This window comes from Colletotrichum costaricense (genome assembly GCF_030867565.1).
Source record: "Colletotrichum costaricense strain IMI 309622 chromosome Unknown Scaffold_15.1, whole genome shotgun sequence".
NCBI classification, from domain to species: domain Eukaryota; kingdom Fungi; phylum Ascomycota; class Sordariomycetes; order Glomerellales; family Glomerellaceae; genus Colletotrichum; species Colletotrichum costaricense.
In genome coordinates, this window is record NW_026848244.1 from 47,654 (window position 1) to 62,707 (window position 15,054).

Below are 15,054 nucleotides of genomic sequence, written 5' to 3' on the forward strand. Positions count from 1 at the left end.
AGCCCATTACCTCTTAAAGCAGAAAGGTACCAAAGCCTTCAAGCGATTGATCGAGGTACTGTAGGCGGCAGGCATCCACTCCCTTGAGAGTCGACTCCTTTGGCCAGGCACCGATAGGCGCAGCCCACTGCTGCTCAACAATGCCAACAAAGCCTGCAGCTTCTAGACCTTTGGCGATACCGTGATTGCGGCTTTGAGTTCCCGTCTTTCCCAATAGATCCATAGCCTTCAGCATCACTTTGCCCCATCTTTTGTCCATGTGGTCTTCGTTCAGCTCAGGAAGAACTTGGGAACACAGTTCCACGTCTATCTCCTTGACCTCGACAAACCCGCCCGACTTGATGTGGGCAAACGCCTGGGCGTATAGCGCGGGCCAGTCTGCCACGCTACCTTCGAGGTGACTTATGTGCACATAGTCAAAGTGGCTGATGGGCCAGGTCCACGGCTGTTCGATATCATCGATCTGGAACTTGCAATTTGGTGGGACCCAATCTGGCTGAATCGGCGAGATGTCAACTCCTATCACTTCGGTGGAGGGGTACATATCCGCAAAGTCTCTGGCACATCTCGTCAACCATGTGCTCAATCAACGCATACATACTGCGCAGACTCATTTTAAAAGCACTGAGTAACACTCACATAGCCCAGATACCAGTTCCAGTGCCAACGTCGAGGACGTTCTATGGCAATTTTAGGATATCTCTTCGAAGTTGATATTTGGTTATTTGAAAACCTACGTACCTGGAGGGAATCACCTATAGGGGCAAGAAATAACTTAACATCTAGGAGGAGTGTCTCCCAGTAATGGCTATGGGAGCACACCATGTAAATTACATGTGAGCCCGAAGCAAATGAGTTTTACTCGGTGACTATAACGTACGCAATATCAAGTCCCTCATTCTGTCTTTCGTCGTTTGGTCCCCAACAATCGGTTTTCTGAGTGAAAGTACGCCCGTGAATACGGCAATACTCGGTAATACTTTCACTCAAAGAAGCGGTGGAAGAGGTGTAGATACTTCACGGTGCCGACAGCACGTGGTCTCTACCAGCAGCCATCCTCAGTTGTTGTCTCAGCTCTCAATTTCGGCATCAGTTGTTTGCTCATTTTCAAGAATGGGGTCCTGGAAAAAAGTCAGATCAAGGCTGTATGTAGCAGGCGACAGCTTTCATGAGAGTAGACTCTCTAGACCCTCAACATACTACAGCAATAGCGCTTGTTGCAGGCTCAGGACTGCTCATAATGAGAGGGCTCGCGGCTGTCATGTCGTCTGGAGACACAGCCATGGTGTTGTCTCCGCTTTCTGTGTTTTGCTAAAGCGATAGGGAGACTATTAAGCAAAGGTGAAGTAACTAGACTTGCAAATGACTGTGAAACTCTGTGCAAACGAGCGGTCACACGAGTTTTGTGGCAGAAAGTCCAATATAGCCACGACCCCTCACTTGATTATGTTGGTTTTTCTTCTCATTCCGGCCTGCATGTTGTTCTGTAGGCTGTGTTGGAGCAGCCCAGTTCACTCGAAGACTCCTGTTGTCACCCACCCAGACGAATGAAACCAGCCAGGTTCCTCAACTGTCATTGTGGACTTTAGGCCCGTTCCGGAAGGTCCAAGAAACATGCATAGCGACAACAGACGCCCCCATAGGGAAACAAAGAACGAAGCGGTTGTACCTTGCCCAACCAGCCCGGAAGAAATGCATCACATCGGGTGCTAGTAAAAAACAGGCAAAGAATGGAGGGGAACGTTGACCCGTCTGCGGATCGCGCCGAAGACCCTTTCAGAACGAAGGGAGGGCTGGCCAATGAGAAGCTTTCGAATGCTACGGCTTCTGCACTCCGCATTTCGGAATACGGTCTGAAAATGCCCGACCATGAGAGGCGCCCAGAATATCATCGGTCTTGAACCACATTGACTGCAAAGTGGGCTTCGATCTTGGCGTTGGAAGGTTGATGACAGACGCAAAGACGCACGAACATGTTGGCACCATTGAACCCCATATTTTCTATTGAAACAAGCCGTTTTGTGCAACCTCTGCCATCTCGTAAAGTTGCCGTTCTGGCCAAGATAGGACGGATGTTTTCAACACAGGCCGATGCTCGGAACGTGATCAGGCACTCCATCCAGACGCCTATCTTTCCTCAAAAGCTAAGAACAGTTGTTTATCTACTGTAGATCTACACGTGGAGATGTCTCCAACTCTCCGCAGAATATGACGTTCTGAGGTCATCACAGCTGCTCAAGAGTCGATTTGAGTCATGAAGATCCTTATTCACCCAGTGACCTGATTCTGTCAGGAGTAATTTTCTAGAGTCTATTCTCGAGAGACCAGACCATCAAACAAATAAGACAACGCGAAACAAACAATGAAGCTTGGCCGGATGATCCCCCACCAGCCGTTGAATCGCGGTCTCGGTCTCTTTCCCGCTGAGAAACGCAGTGGTGCCGGACGGACGATTTGGAACGAACTCTTTTTTAGGCCCCACTGCCTACCACTAATGACGACAATGCAAAACCCTGACTCGCATGTAGCACCGAAACTTCTGCACCCTCGTGCTGATCTCGATTGGAGTGACGCACGTTCCTGCGGACTAAAAGTCTATTTTGTGTGGGTGAGTGAGGGGTTCCATTACCTGAAAAGAGTTGAATCCAAATGTCTGTGTTTTCGGGCCGGTCATGTTAGAGGTGAGAAGGAAGAGCACAGAACGGAAGCACACCGCTCCCAAGGCTTAGGCGAAGCTATGATTGGAATCACTCGCGGCTACGGTATATGCCGCTACTAGTTGCATACTAGTAGCCGCGGCTGCGTAGGAATCGAGGACTAGCTTGAGGCCGGTCGCCCCGGCTTCTAGTCCGATCATCGCACCGTCAGACAGTCCACGGCCTTTGCCTCCGCGCCATTACCAATTTAAAGACCGTGCCTTGTTCTCTATGGCAGTCTCCATGTGTGGCCCAGGGGCCCCTGGTGTAACTGCCCGGAGATCATCGCTATCACCCTCGAACTCGCGACGGCGTGGCAAACCCCCAGAGTGGGAGCCGGCAACCGGCTGCCCGGCCAGAGGGAGCATCTCTGCTGCAGTGAGCTTTCAAATGCCGACCCCCTGCGCAAACAGGCGACTCTACGACGAACTCTGGTCTGGCAAACCGGGTCCAACGGATGGAGAAGTAAAGGGTCGGACAAGTTGACGCCTGCAGGGTCCAAAGGTCAAGAATTTTGGCCCCAGCGTCTGACGTTCCCGAGTCGGGGTTAGGACATGTTGGCTATCCCAAGCACTTGTGTTGCGCTGCCCTCCACCCAACCTTCAAAACAATCCTTCCCCCGTGCTGCCACTCACCGTTGCATGCATTAGCTTCCTACTTGCCCGCCATCGCGACTAGTGCGGTTGGTGAAGTTCCGACGAGAGCAGCGGTCAATGGGTCACTTTCCTCATATTGGCTGCCCTGCCCCAACATTTTGCCAAAAAGCTTGTCAATTTTCTCCTCCACCTCTCGATCACACCCCTACCGCCGGGGATGAAGGTGGAACAGCAACACCAGAGAATCCACCGTGACCGTCGACGTCCGATGAAAAACGACACATAGCATTACGATGGCGGGAACACTTATACCCCCGTGGTATGTCGGCTCGACACCAACAAACGATGAACAGAACATAGCGAGCATGTTTTGGGGGTTCACGCTTGGAGTCGGCCTATGGAGCGGAGTCAAGGGTTATCGACAAAGTAGAGCCAGTTGGAACAGGACACACAGGGTCAACATCTACATATGGTTGATCTGGGCGGAATGGATCGCCAGTATAGTCATCGGCATCATATCCTGGTGCTATCTGACATCCATCATTGATCCAAGGTAGGCTTCTCTCCCTCTTCTGAGTAATCCCAGTATCTAATTTCGAGTAGCTTTGAATACTTCTTTTTCCTACGTAAGTATCGTAGGGCTTCAATTCGCATACTTTTTAAAACACTAACGCCAATCGGTTGAAGTCGTATTGTGGACGATCCAGGTAAATTTCCAGCAGGTTTTTTTTCATGATTTATATTGGACATTAGCTGATCAGTGCTTCATCAGGTACAATGTCTCATGCAAATCATCGTCAACCGAATCGCAATTTTGATGCCGATACCTGCACAAGCCACACGATTGAAGTGGGGAGTCTTTGGCATCCTCTTGGCGGTCAACATCAGCGTCTTCTGTATCTGGATTCCAGCTCGTCTTCAGATCAACGAGACTTACATTCACATCAACGAGATCTGGGACAGGATAGAAAAGGGCATCTTTCTTCTTGTGGATGCTGGACTGAACCTTACCTTCATCTATCTGGTCAAGTCGCGGCTAATTGCTAGCGGCTTGACTAAGTACACGGCGCTATTCCGATTCAACCTGGCCATGATTGCAGTCTCAATGTCACTTGATGTAGGTTCGATCGCTTTCCGTCTGCACTTGACCTGGTGGCTTACCATTCACACTCTAGGTCATCCTCATTGGACTTATGTCCCTGCCGAATACTTTGATGTATGTGATGCTGACTCTTGTGGGCTCGTGACATCGCTAACTGTCACAGCTATGCCCAGTTCCACCCGCTAGCCTATTTACTCAAACTACATATCGAAATGGGCATGGCAGATCTGATAGCAAAGGTCGTCAAGGCCTCAAACCCCATGCGCCCACACGCCGAAACAAGGAGAGACAGCAACGAAGGAGCGCCAGATGCGAACAAGAACTCATTATCGAAGTCGAGGTCCAGAAGATTCTCGATGCCCTACGTAGCTGGGAGGTGGATGTTGAGCTCGGAGAATGTACAACCCAAAAGAAACACCGTAGGGCCAGAACTCGAGCTCGGTATGCCGGCCAACACATTCTCAGGGAGGGCGGCAGAGCCAGAGACTACGCCGCACCCTCGTTCGCTCTCTCGTCACATAACTGAACCGAATGGGATACCTGGGCTGGGTATGACGCCACAGTCAAGGACTAGTCGCCAGGATTCTAGTAGTACTGTGAGGGAGCAAGACCAGGATGTTGCGTGGTATGTTTAATTGAAGAGACCGGAATAATATGATACCCAGGGAGTCCAAGGAATCGAAAAGGCGGCAGTCACGCGGATAAAAGCATTAAGCGGAGTAGGAGTATTGTCACACAACTGTGAAAGCGATTTATCGTCATGAACAAAATTAATTTATGTAGAAAACTCAAGGCTTCTTAACGAGTACTCTTCACAAATTGGTACGTGGAATGTTTATGTATACTTCGTTTTTCGTTCATGACCGCTCAAATGACTGGGACTTCTCCATCGCTGGCCCCCTAAACAGAAATCCAGAAGACGTGTGCCCCCCTTGCTCCTAGCAGGAACCTCCATCATCTACATCATCTGGCTTTCTTTTACATACGCGAAAACTTACTTCAGTTGGTAGATAAAAAGTCGAATTATAGGAGACGCTGGAAATACGTTTCGCGCTGGTGAAAATTCTCCTCACATCATTGCGAGTCGCGATGGGCACCCTGCAAGGCTTTCACTGCCAAAGCAGTAATGGCCCCTTCGCTTCCAATTAGGATCCCAGAGAACCCATACCGGTATAAGTATCCCATCCAGCTGCCATCACTTCTCTGCAAGTCCAGTAGGACCCTTCTATCCGTTGTGTTAATCAGGCGCATGTTGTTCGATGCAAGCAGACGAAGCCCGACACTTGACGCATCGTTTGTAGATCCCATGCGTTCTTTCAACCGCTGACAGAGTAGATCGCGCAAACTGTCAAGCTCACTGGCATCAGGATTCTTGGAACATAGTTCACTGAGATAGTAGAGTAGGAAGTCCGGCAGGTGGTAGTAGCGAGTTCCATGCTCGAAAGCGCCTGTGCGGAGCATATCCTCCATGAAGTGTAGCGCGGGCTGGAGTTGATTGCCTCGTCCACTTGCGTAGAAAACTCGCAGTACGTTGGCTGAGATAAAAGGATCAAGCCTCGGCCGGCCTGGGTCGAAGTAACACTGCACAGAATCAACTGTTAGTTGGTTTCAAAAGTACAGCCAAGGGGAGCAACCTACATATGCTAATCCATCTGGATTCAAAAATTGGAGAATATTATCCATGGCCTTCTGCTTGACATCGAAATCAACATCAAGCGTGAGAAGAGCGATAGAGGTAGTGTCGAGGTCCTCGGGAAAGACTTCCGTTGTCAGCACTGGAGGCCCGTAAGAAAAGCAGTTCCATTGGCCTGAAGGAGGATTGTGTTGGGCGATATCGACAAGTCCCCTAAGAAACGTAAAGTAGTTAGTATTTCAGGCGAACTTATTGTCCGGGGTGACTCCGTACCAGTCGTTCGTCCAATGCAATAAAAGAAGCTGCTGGAACTGCTCCCGAATCTCAATGCCAGTGTTGGATATACACCACATGTCCTTTGCGTGAGCTCGAAGCCAAGATTTGCCACGCTCAATGGGATCACCAAAAAGGCTGTTCAGCTTCTGGATCACTCTGTCCGTATTGTCAAATAAGACTCCTTGCATCCCGCGACATTGGGCGCAGATGACATTCTCCGGTCGGTCGTCAACAAACACAGTTGATTTCGCATTCAAGCCTGCATCTTTGAGAGCTCGATCAAAGAAACCTTGCTCCGGCTTTCGTACACCCAGGCTGGCTGACGTGTAGACATCATCAAAGATGTCCCAGCCTCCAATCTTGGAGTGAACTATGTTATAGCTTTCGGTAGACATATTGGTTGCAGCAATCACGCGAAGTTGGCCGTCGGAGTTCTCTTTGAGATTTCTGACGGCTGCAACAAAGTCTTCGTTGAGTGTCAAGGTTGACGATGCCAGCTGGATGGTTTGTTGTAAGGCACCCTCCGCAAGGGCGAACCTCTTCGTCAAGGCCCCGAACACCTCTGATTGTGTCGCCTTACCTGCCTCCAAGCTGTGCCATTCGGATGATTCAAGGACGCGCTTGAACACCTTTCCTGGAACTGGAGCGTCTGGGACGGCGGAGAAGTTGCAGAAAACTCCGCCAATGTCCAGTATCAACGCGGTAGGTCTTCCATTCACACTACCCTGCCGGCAAAATGAATACGAATTTAGCGCGCTGCTCTTAAGATATCCCGCCATGTTTCGCATTTTCTTCATACCTCGGGTGCGCCGTGATGGCTCTGGAAAATTGGGGTGGGCGATGAGTGATGCAACTTAGCCATGGTAAGAAGTATCACGAGAAGAGGAAGCGCTTGGTAAAGGAAATTCGGTGTTCTCGAGAAAGACGAGAGGGTTCAACAAAAAGCAGACCTACGTAGGCAGCAGGATCATTGAAGTATATGTATTCTTTGCCGCAAATTGCCCACTGTAAAGATCAAACATTGCGACTTCGGACGAGGCAATTTTCGACCTTCCGCATCGTGTCGGGATCAGACAATTGATTGAGATGATCCAGGTTACTTCGAACATTTGGAGGATCTTGGCAAAAGGTCCTGCATAGCTTCCTTCAATGAACCCCTGTCAAAGGCTCGTCTTTAAGCTGACGAGACACAACAAGCGATCTTCGCTCAACCGCTGCGCCAAGTCGAAGATCTAACGTAAGCGTAGGTTGAATCCTACGTGAACTCTGACATGATGTGGGTACAAAACACAACGGTCTGTCTTCCCTCATTTCATTAGTTGAAGATACGAGGAATACGGAACTATTTCAGACAGCCATGCTGCACCTATTACAAGGGTCCAATGGATAATGCCATTTTGAGTGATTAAGAATATGATACACAGATTTTCATCACACAGCTTACCTGTTTATAGACAAGATTGACTCTCAGGATGTATCGGAGAGGCTAGCAGTTGGCCAGGTGGAGTTCATAAAGCAGACCATTGCTTACTCGATATCGGACGATCGTGCGTTGCGCGCTCTCTTCCAGCTGGAACATCTCAGAAAACAACCTGTTAGATTTCCAGGTAAAATGGACGAAGCAAATGGTTTAGTCAATGACAAAAGAAAGTTCACCTCAGTTCACACAAGAATCCATGCCGTACATCTGTTTGATTGGTAAGTATAAAGCAAGTAAATACATCGAAACATTAAATTACAATCGGCCTTATATAATCTCTCCTTATCTAGACCTCGGAACAGGAAATATTTCGAGTAGGGGTGGCTTAGCAGAAGCGCAGCGTCAGATTCTCTGCTAAAACTGAGATTCTTGTAACAAGAGCTTCGGGGGAAAAGGGGAGGGGCAGCTAATTCTCCATGGCCAAGGAAAAGAATATAGTGTCTCCAGGTTCTTACTGTCTCACGGCTAACATGATGGCTTTATCTTCGTAGCAGACATAGTACTTCAGTGACGTAGTCACTTGGTCAGGTTTCAAACTGAATTCGTCATTTGAGATACCGAGGACATAGGCTGAATTAGGAGCAGCGGCCTTCCCCGTTTGTCCAAAGTGCATGTAGGTTGCACCTAGGTGTGTTGTGTGCATGCCCATTTAACTCGTAAATTCTCTCTTAGGAAGCAATCAAAGTAAAATAATGTAGCAAGACTTTACCCCTATGGTCTCTCAGCTTGTAAGAAGTCGGTCACATCGGCTAATAGTTCCCAACTCTGGTCATCAAACTCTGCAATGCTCTCTTCCCTCGTCGACCAGCTGCGCGACATGCTGAATTGTGACCCCTCGAGGAAGGATTGAGTGTCATGGCCTGCTAATGGCCCAACCATCTCAAGGCCAGTGAGAAAGTTGTTTTCATCAACAGACTCTTGTGCCACAGGCATTCCATATGCCAAGGCACTTTCGCCTACATGGGCAAGATCGGCTGTTTGTTGATCCTGCTCACTCGTGTCATAGCTTTGAGTTTTGGCACCTGATTCTGAAGTTGGGGTTCTCTCTGGAGCTGATGACGCCTCGTAACGATCACGGTTCGACCGAGATAGACTCGCCGCGATCTGCACCCGGCAAGACGCCAGCAGCTCTTCCACAACAGATTCCAATGTCTCGGCCAGGAAGCTCTCAAGCTCCCCTTCATCGTCTGAAACGTTTGGCTCTGGTATGAGCCCTCGCTCCCACAGAGCATCGGAGACCAGAGCCTTTCCGTTCGCATCCCAGAAGTCGTGGATCATGACCATAGACTCCTCGATCTGGTTTCCCAAGTATGCTGACTCTGGACGTGGAACATCAGGGAACACAATATCCCACACACTGAACCATTGCTGTTCCTCAGATAATCGTCTGTCTACCTTCCGAGTGAGCTGTCGACTTTGATCTTCAGATATCCCCTCATAGTTGACCTGATCTTGTAGAAAGCAACCGCGTTGTGAAATGTGGATGTCTCGGTCCGTTGGCTTGTCGAAGGTTATCCAGCATGTTGGACAGTAATACGACGGTTGGCGATGTTTTCGATTGAGGTGCTGTTTGACGTCTTTGATCCTTTTGAGTTCGATTCTGAGGCACTGAAGATGCTTCAAAGGATCCTCCTTGTAGAAGGGGCAAGCAAGAATGATGCTTCTGCTCTTGTTGGACGGATTCATTGTCGAGCCGCTCACAATATTTGCGTTAGAATCTTCACCCGCCTCATTTCCTCCATTACCCTCATTATCGTTCTCGTCGTTCGACTTCTCGTATTTCCTAGATCTCTTGCTTGACTGCTGAGTTTGGGTTGCCGGAGGGTTTGCTGCTCGCTTGTTCGATTTCTGGGGACAGGTTTTCCATTCGAAGAAGCTGCTAAGACAGTCTTCTACTACCAGCTTTTCGATCGACCGAAACCGATGGTCTGACGGCAAAGCATAGATAGGCGTTACTTCTGAGGTTTCAGAAGGCGATGAGCTCTTGTCTTCACTTTCATCGGCGATCGGTGAAAAGGAAAGCTCCTGATCGGCATGTCGCAGTAAGGGGATGTTGCAAGATTTGGGTGTTTCGGAAGGAGATGGGTACATGTATGCTACGTCTGAGAATAGACTAAAGCGTGACAAGAACTCGTTCTCATACTTGCTGGATGAAGGTGTCTCTGCCGGAGTAGGTCGTCCCTCATCACATGCTCTCCTTTCCAGATCCTCAAGCCTTCTCTTCAGCTTCTTTCCTAAATGTTTGTCAATGCATGGCTTCTTCTTCCAGAGACCAATCAATTCCTCTTATCTACTTACTGTAGTTCCTTTGAGCTATTCGGTTTTGTATTCTTTGGCGCTCTGCCAGATCTGAAGTCTTTGTCCAATCTTCTTCGCTCTTCATGAGACTGCTCGATTTGTCCAACTCCTCTTTATCGGTCTCTCCTAAAGTATTCCGCGGACGAAGCGGGAGCGCTGAGCTCTGCGCCTGGAAGCTGCCCTGGTGAGAGGCACTAGCCCGATCGTCACAGAGCGCAGCTGACATGTCGACCTTGTTGTTATATTCTTAGACTCTAGGCCCTTCGTATGGCATTCGTGTCTACGGCGTAGCATATAAGTCGATCTATAGTCCAACGATGAGCGATTACGAGTCTTCATATATTAAAGAAACTGCAGCCTGATTTCTCGATGAAAGGCACCAATGTGCCCTTGGGTCTTGTTGGTGGCTGCCGCACAGCCACAAATGCGCAGCAACGTGGCAGATCTGCTCCAATCGCTGGGTGGTAGGTAATTGTCGATAGCCAATAAACGGCAGTAAAGATGAGCCTGCCTGTAGAAACGTCTGCATGTAGCGTACGGTAGAGTGCGTGATTCATGAGAGCTTTCACCCCATTACATGCTCTCCGAAGACAGGTCTGTGCCAACAGAACAAATATTCAGTCTCTAAGTAGTACGCTCAGTATTTCCAGATGCGTGAGCCGTATGGTATGGTAACTTATGTATATTATTCTAAATGTCTTTCTCTTGCATTTATTTATTCAGGCGGGGAGCTCTCTCGGGGTCTCTCCAGTAAAGACACGCCTCCCTGCGAATATCATCCTTCTCAACCTTAGTTCCATTATTAGGCTGGACGATAAGCTGCAACGCAGGCTCCGATTCAAGTCCATAACCAGTTGGCTTATACTGAGGCCACTCGGGGCTGCCAGGGTACCTAAAAGTGTTGGGGTCGCCGGACAGAACGAAGCTGGACAGATATCCGTGGTAAATGTGGCTGACCTCGGGGTACTGTACCACCGGCTCGTCCCAAGTGTACTTGGTGTCGGCGGTATGCGGGATACCCCTCCACGCAGGCCACGAGTTGTTGGTGTTGAAGTGCAACTTCCACGTCGGCACGCCCGCAATCGAAGCGCGGTACGCCGTCTCCTGTCCAGCGCAGATGTATGCATAATCGCTCCATGCAGCCGAAAGGCGATTGTACTGCGTGCTGTTGGGGGAGTTGGCAAAGGGTGAATCTGGGTGTGTGGCGGGGTCCGGGTAGAGGTCCTCGAGGAGCTGGAGGTCGGTGCTGTTGAGGGCGGGGGAGATATTGTGGAGGTAGTCGAGGAACTCCTGGTTAGTCTCCTTGTCGCCGGCCATGTAGTACTTGGCCTCGTCGTTCACGTTGGAGGTGATGACAGGCACCTTGAAGAATGTGCCGTCGTAGCCTGACTGCGAGCCAAACTTCTCCAGCAACGGTCCACCCTGCGTGGGCTGGAAGGGCCAAGTCAGAGCCGGGTCGTAGTCGTTATAAAGCTTGGTGCTGATGTTTCGGATCGCGTCGATATCCGCGGCACGGAGGCAGGCCAAGGTCGCGGCATTGTCGGCATCGAGCGGGCAGGAGAGGTAGTTCATGTACTCCTCATACTGCTTGACGTAGAGAGGGTATGTAGCATTGGGAAACGCACGGGCGGTAACGGCACCGGACTGGTGGATTGCTCTGGCGAAGAGTGGTTTGCCCTCATCCTCGTTGTAGTTATGGAAGTAGAGGATACCGACGGAGTGACCGCCAGCAGAGCGCCCACCGATGGTGACGGCCTCCGGGTCGCCGCCGAACGCGGCGATGTGCTTCTGCACGAACTGGAGGAAGAAGTGCTGGTCGCGCATGCCGAGGTTCAGCAGGCCCTCTTCGTCGAAGAGAGCAGACGGCAGGAAACCCAACGAGTTGATGCGGTAGTGGAAGTTGACGACCGTGATTGGCTCCTTTGAAGATGCGGCGAACGCAGCGCCATCGAAGCTCTTGTAGCTACCCGCGTAGAACGCGCCGCCATGGATCCAGACCAGAACGGGCGTCTTCTGGTCGAGCGGGATGCCGCGCGTACGGTAGACGTTGAAGTTGAGGCAGGCCTCATCTTGTGTGCTGACATCGGTCGAGGTTGGGTCCTGGATGCAGGTCTTGCCGTACTTTGTCGCCGCCTTGGTGCCGTTGAAGGACGCGGGCCAAGTTACGGGGTTAAAGCGGCCCCCGCCGACCGGCTGTGTTGAGTAGTCGATGCCGAGCCAGGCGTCTACGGGGGCGGGGAGAGCGCGTCCGCTATAGGTCGAGTTGACGACGGTGCCGGTGAACTTGCCGTAGCCCTTTAGTTCAACTGGGTTGTACGCGGTGGCGGGCGAGATGGCGACTTGCGACGCCGCAAAGAGCGTGTTGAAGGACGTTGAGAACTTCATATTTAACGACGTGCTCGATCCCTCGTCTCCGAATGGGGCTGCTGCTGCTTGACCGCAAGGAAAGATGGTAGCAAGAGAGCACACCACTGCTAAGAGGCAGGGCCGGCCATCGCAGAGCTTTAAACGCATTTTCGAATCCCCTCGTCGGTGCCTTGCCCCTCCTCCTCTCTTTGCTATCGAGTAGACAATTTCCCAGCGACCCGCTCAGAAAGCAACCTCTCGCCGCTCGACGGAGACGGCGTTAACCCATTCGAAGCATTGATCAGTGAAGATGCGAGGTTTAACAGAGCTAGAACCCTTGACTCAGGCACCCGCAGAGCCCTCAGAGCGGAGAAGTCCCGAGCGACTGGGGCAATGAGCACGCTAGAATGGCGCGGATCGATGTCATTCAACGAGGGGAAAACAAAGTCGGGGTCGCTCCGATATCGTCGGCCTTCACATCTGGGGTCCGGGGACCCTGGGGTTTCTCAGTGATATCAGTGAATTCAGTGTAAGCAGCCAGTTGAAAGTGATTTAATGTGATAAGACGCGTGAATGACTAAATCAGCTAACGAAATATTCACCTAGGGGCCCCGCAATGTTATCCTTGATTGATGGGCCCAACCTCGTCCAGGATGCTGGTCAACGACACAGATGGGGAGCTCCGGCTTGAATTTGTGGGGTCGACGATGGCTGTGTTGTTGAGAGAGGATAGGAGACAGGACATGATAACATAGTCTTGATGCCAGAAACTTCCGTCACCCGATCCCATCTTCCGCGATCCGATATCTGTTATCACTGTTCTCTTGGGTTGAGGAAATCAGGCACACTCTTGAGTTCAGCTATCGCTGTGATCGAACTTGGGTTCAGGAACGAAAACCCACCAGCATGGCCGTGCGCTAAAAGCCATCACTAGGTCTCTCTCTATCATTGGCCAATTCGTTATTTCGTGTCTTTTGACTAAAGCCATGTCCAAAAGTCTGGTCTATCTAGCCCGTCATCTCATCATCCTCGTCATCATCATCTTGTCCCAGCCCAGCTTCGATAAACGCCGCCCGAGTTCTCTCAACGGCCTGGACAAACTCTTCTCTACGAAAAGCATTGGGCCATCCGTGTTCGACGTACAGTCGCTTGATCTCCTGTACAACACAAGGAAATGTCTTGGTCAGTCACGAGTCTACGTTTCCTGTTGCTGATGAACTCACCTGGCCTTCCTCGGTATACCCTTCGACAACTCTCGCCTCCCACTTCCCAGAGCGGGGCGCTGGCACAACATCCAAGTTGCCGACCTGGGCATAGATCTTGTCAAAGTAAGCCTGGATGGGAACCGGGTCCACAACAAGCCACTGCTGATCTGCGGGAACGTCCTCCTCGCGTTTGTCGAACTCGGTCCCGTAAGGGTAGATGCATCCTGTGATGGCCTATGCGTCAGCTTCACAGAGCACTTTTGAACCAAAACAGCTCTGCGTATAGTCCAGCTGACCTTGATTCGTATCGATCAACCACCAAATTCCCTCGTCCGCATGCGTCAACGAGACCATGTCCGCCGGCACGGGCCCATCAAACGGCGCAAAGCCAAGGTCCAAGAGCGCCGTGTTGGCAAACACTTCAGCGCCGTCGCCGTGAATCCCATTGGCGCCGCCGAACCACCGCCCGTCGCGCAGATACCGCAGCGGGAACGTCTCGGTATAAATCTCGACGGGGTCCGACTCTTCGTTCTCGTGGACGAAGGGGATGTGCCGCAGGAGATCAATGACGGTCTCGGAGCGGCCCATGGCCCGGAGAGCATCCACGCGGAGCTCCGTGTCGCTCCAGCCGGCGGCGGGAGGGAGTTCGATGGCTGAAACGTCCATGTAGCCCATGCGCACCAGCAGCTCGTAGTGCCGCTTGAGGCAGTTGACGACGACGTCGCGATCGTAGCTAGTCATTTTTTTCGATTCTTGCTTATTCTGCTTTTGCTGAAGATATTAGGCCGATGTGATAAGCAGACGATGAGGAGTTGGAGAGCCTTGCAGATGAGATTTTCACTGAGCGGTCCCTTTGTGGGGCATATCATTCGAGGCACAAATGGACTGGTCCCTCACTGAGCCAATGACTGGATTCGGCGATTATGTTTGATCCCGTCTACATGGTGTTTTGGCATATCACCTCGAGCAATTCTTGATATCTTGCCTACGCAAATTGAGTTTCATCATGACAACTACATTGTACCTTTTATCTTCACTGCGCAGCAAGTGGACTTACGGCTGTACCACGACGAGAGGGGGGTCATGAGTAATGCTTGCAAGCTTGTTCTTAGGGTAAAGAGAGTGAGTTGAAGGCGACCATTTTTGAAAAAGACCCGAACCTTCACCAGTCCACGCAACCAGCAAAGACCCGATCGCCGGTTCTGAAGATCACATTACCCACACTGAGTGTGGCTTACTTCAGTTTTCTCGTATTTCTGGAGGCTGTGACCGAAGGGTGAATGCGAGATTCGGTTCCCTAGTAATTGCACTTGCCCAGGTACTTCAAAGGGTAATGAAGTTCACCTCTTCATTTCACATTACTTATCCACAGCTCATGAGCCCGAAGACATATTGCAGTTAACTTAACACTTCCCATTTGCG

General features: G+C 50.8%; 7 protein-coding genes across 7 annotated transcripts; 2 read left to right on the forward strand and 5 right to left on the reverse strand.

Annotated features, from left to right (window-relative positions):
• Positions 1-13: 13 nt before the first annotated feature.
• On the reverse strand, positions 14-1,284 carry CCOS01_12342 (UMTA; the record flags this gene model as incomplete). Its single annotated transcript, XM_060460491.1, has 3 exons — positions 14-557; positions 640-680; positions 1,201-1,284. The coding sequence occupies 3 exons, from the start codon at positions 1,282-1,284 to the stop codon at positions 14-16; spliced, it is 669 nt and encodes a 222-aa protein (XP_060308539.1).
• A 2,301-nt stretch (positions 1,285-3,585) lies between these two features.
• On the forward strand, positions 3,586-5,029 carry CCOS01_12343 (uncharacterized protein; the record flags this gene model as incomplete). Its single annotated transcript, XM_060460492.1, has 6 exons — positions 3,586-3,845; positions 3,896-3,918; positions 3,980-3,999; positions 4,065-4,409; positions 4,468-4,508; positions 4,558-5,029. The coding sequence occupies 6 exons, from the start codon at positions 3,586-3,588 to the stop codon at positions 5,027-5,029; spliced, it is 1,161 nt and encodes a 386-aa protein (XP_060308540.1).
• A 439-nt stretch (positions 5,030-5,468) lies between these two features.
• Positions 5,469-7,091, reverse strand: CCOS01_12344 (uncharacterized protein; the record flags this gene model as incomplete). Its single annotated transcript, XM_060460493.1, has 3 exons — positions 5,469-5,975; positions 6,033-6,240; positions 6,301-7,091. The coding sequence occupies 3 exons, from the start codon at positions 7,089-7,091 to the stop codon at positions 5,469-5,471; spliced, it is 1,506 nt and encodes a 501-aa protein (XP_060308541.1).
• A 1,403-nt stretch (positions 7,092-8,494) lies between these two features.
• On the reverse strand, positions 8,495-10,307 carry CCOS01_12345 (uncharacterized protein; the record flags this gene model as incomplete). Its single annotated transcript, XM_060460494.1, has 2 exons — positions 8,495-10,017; positions 10,082-10,307. The coding sequence occupies 2 exons, from the start codon at positions 10,305-10,307 to the stop codon at positions 8,495-8,497; spliced, it is 1,749 nt and encodes a 582-aa protein (XP_060308542.1).
• A 485-nt stretch (positions 10,308-10,792) lies between these two features.
• CCOS01_12346 (para-nitrobenzyl esterase) lies at positions 10,793-12,466 on the reverse strand (the record flags this gene model as incomplete). The annotated part of the gene is made up of 1 exon (XM_060460495.1): positions 10,793-12,466. One exon carries the CDS (start codon positions 12,464-12,466, stop codon positions 10,793-10,795), a length of 1,674 nt encoding a protein of 557 aa, XP_060308543.1.
• Positions 12,467-12,834: 368 nt separating this feature from the next.
• CCOS01_12347 (uncharacterized protein) lies at positions 12,835-13,118 on the forward strand (the record flags this gene model as incomplete). The annotated part of the gene is made up of 2 exons (XM_060460496.1): positions 12,835-12,956; positions 13,034-13,118. 2 exons carry the CDS (start codon positions 12,835-12,837, stop codon positions 13,116-13,118), a joined length of 207 nt encoding a protein of 68 aa, XP_060308544.1.
• A 316-nt stretch (positions 13,119-13,434) lies between these two features.
• On the reverse strand, positions 13,435-14,373 carry CCOS01_12348 (uncharacterized protein; the record flags this gene model as incomplete). The annotated part of the gene is made up of 3 exons (XM_060460497.1): positions 13,435-13,584; positions 13,651-13,856; positions 13,929-14,373. The coding sequence occupies 3 exons, from the start codon at positions 14,371-14,373 to the stop codon at positions 13,435-13,437; spliced, it is 801 nt and encodes a 266-aa protein (XP_060308545.1).
• Positions 14,374-15,054: the final 681 nt, after the last annotated feature.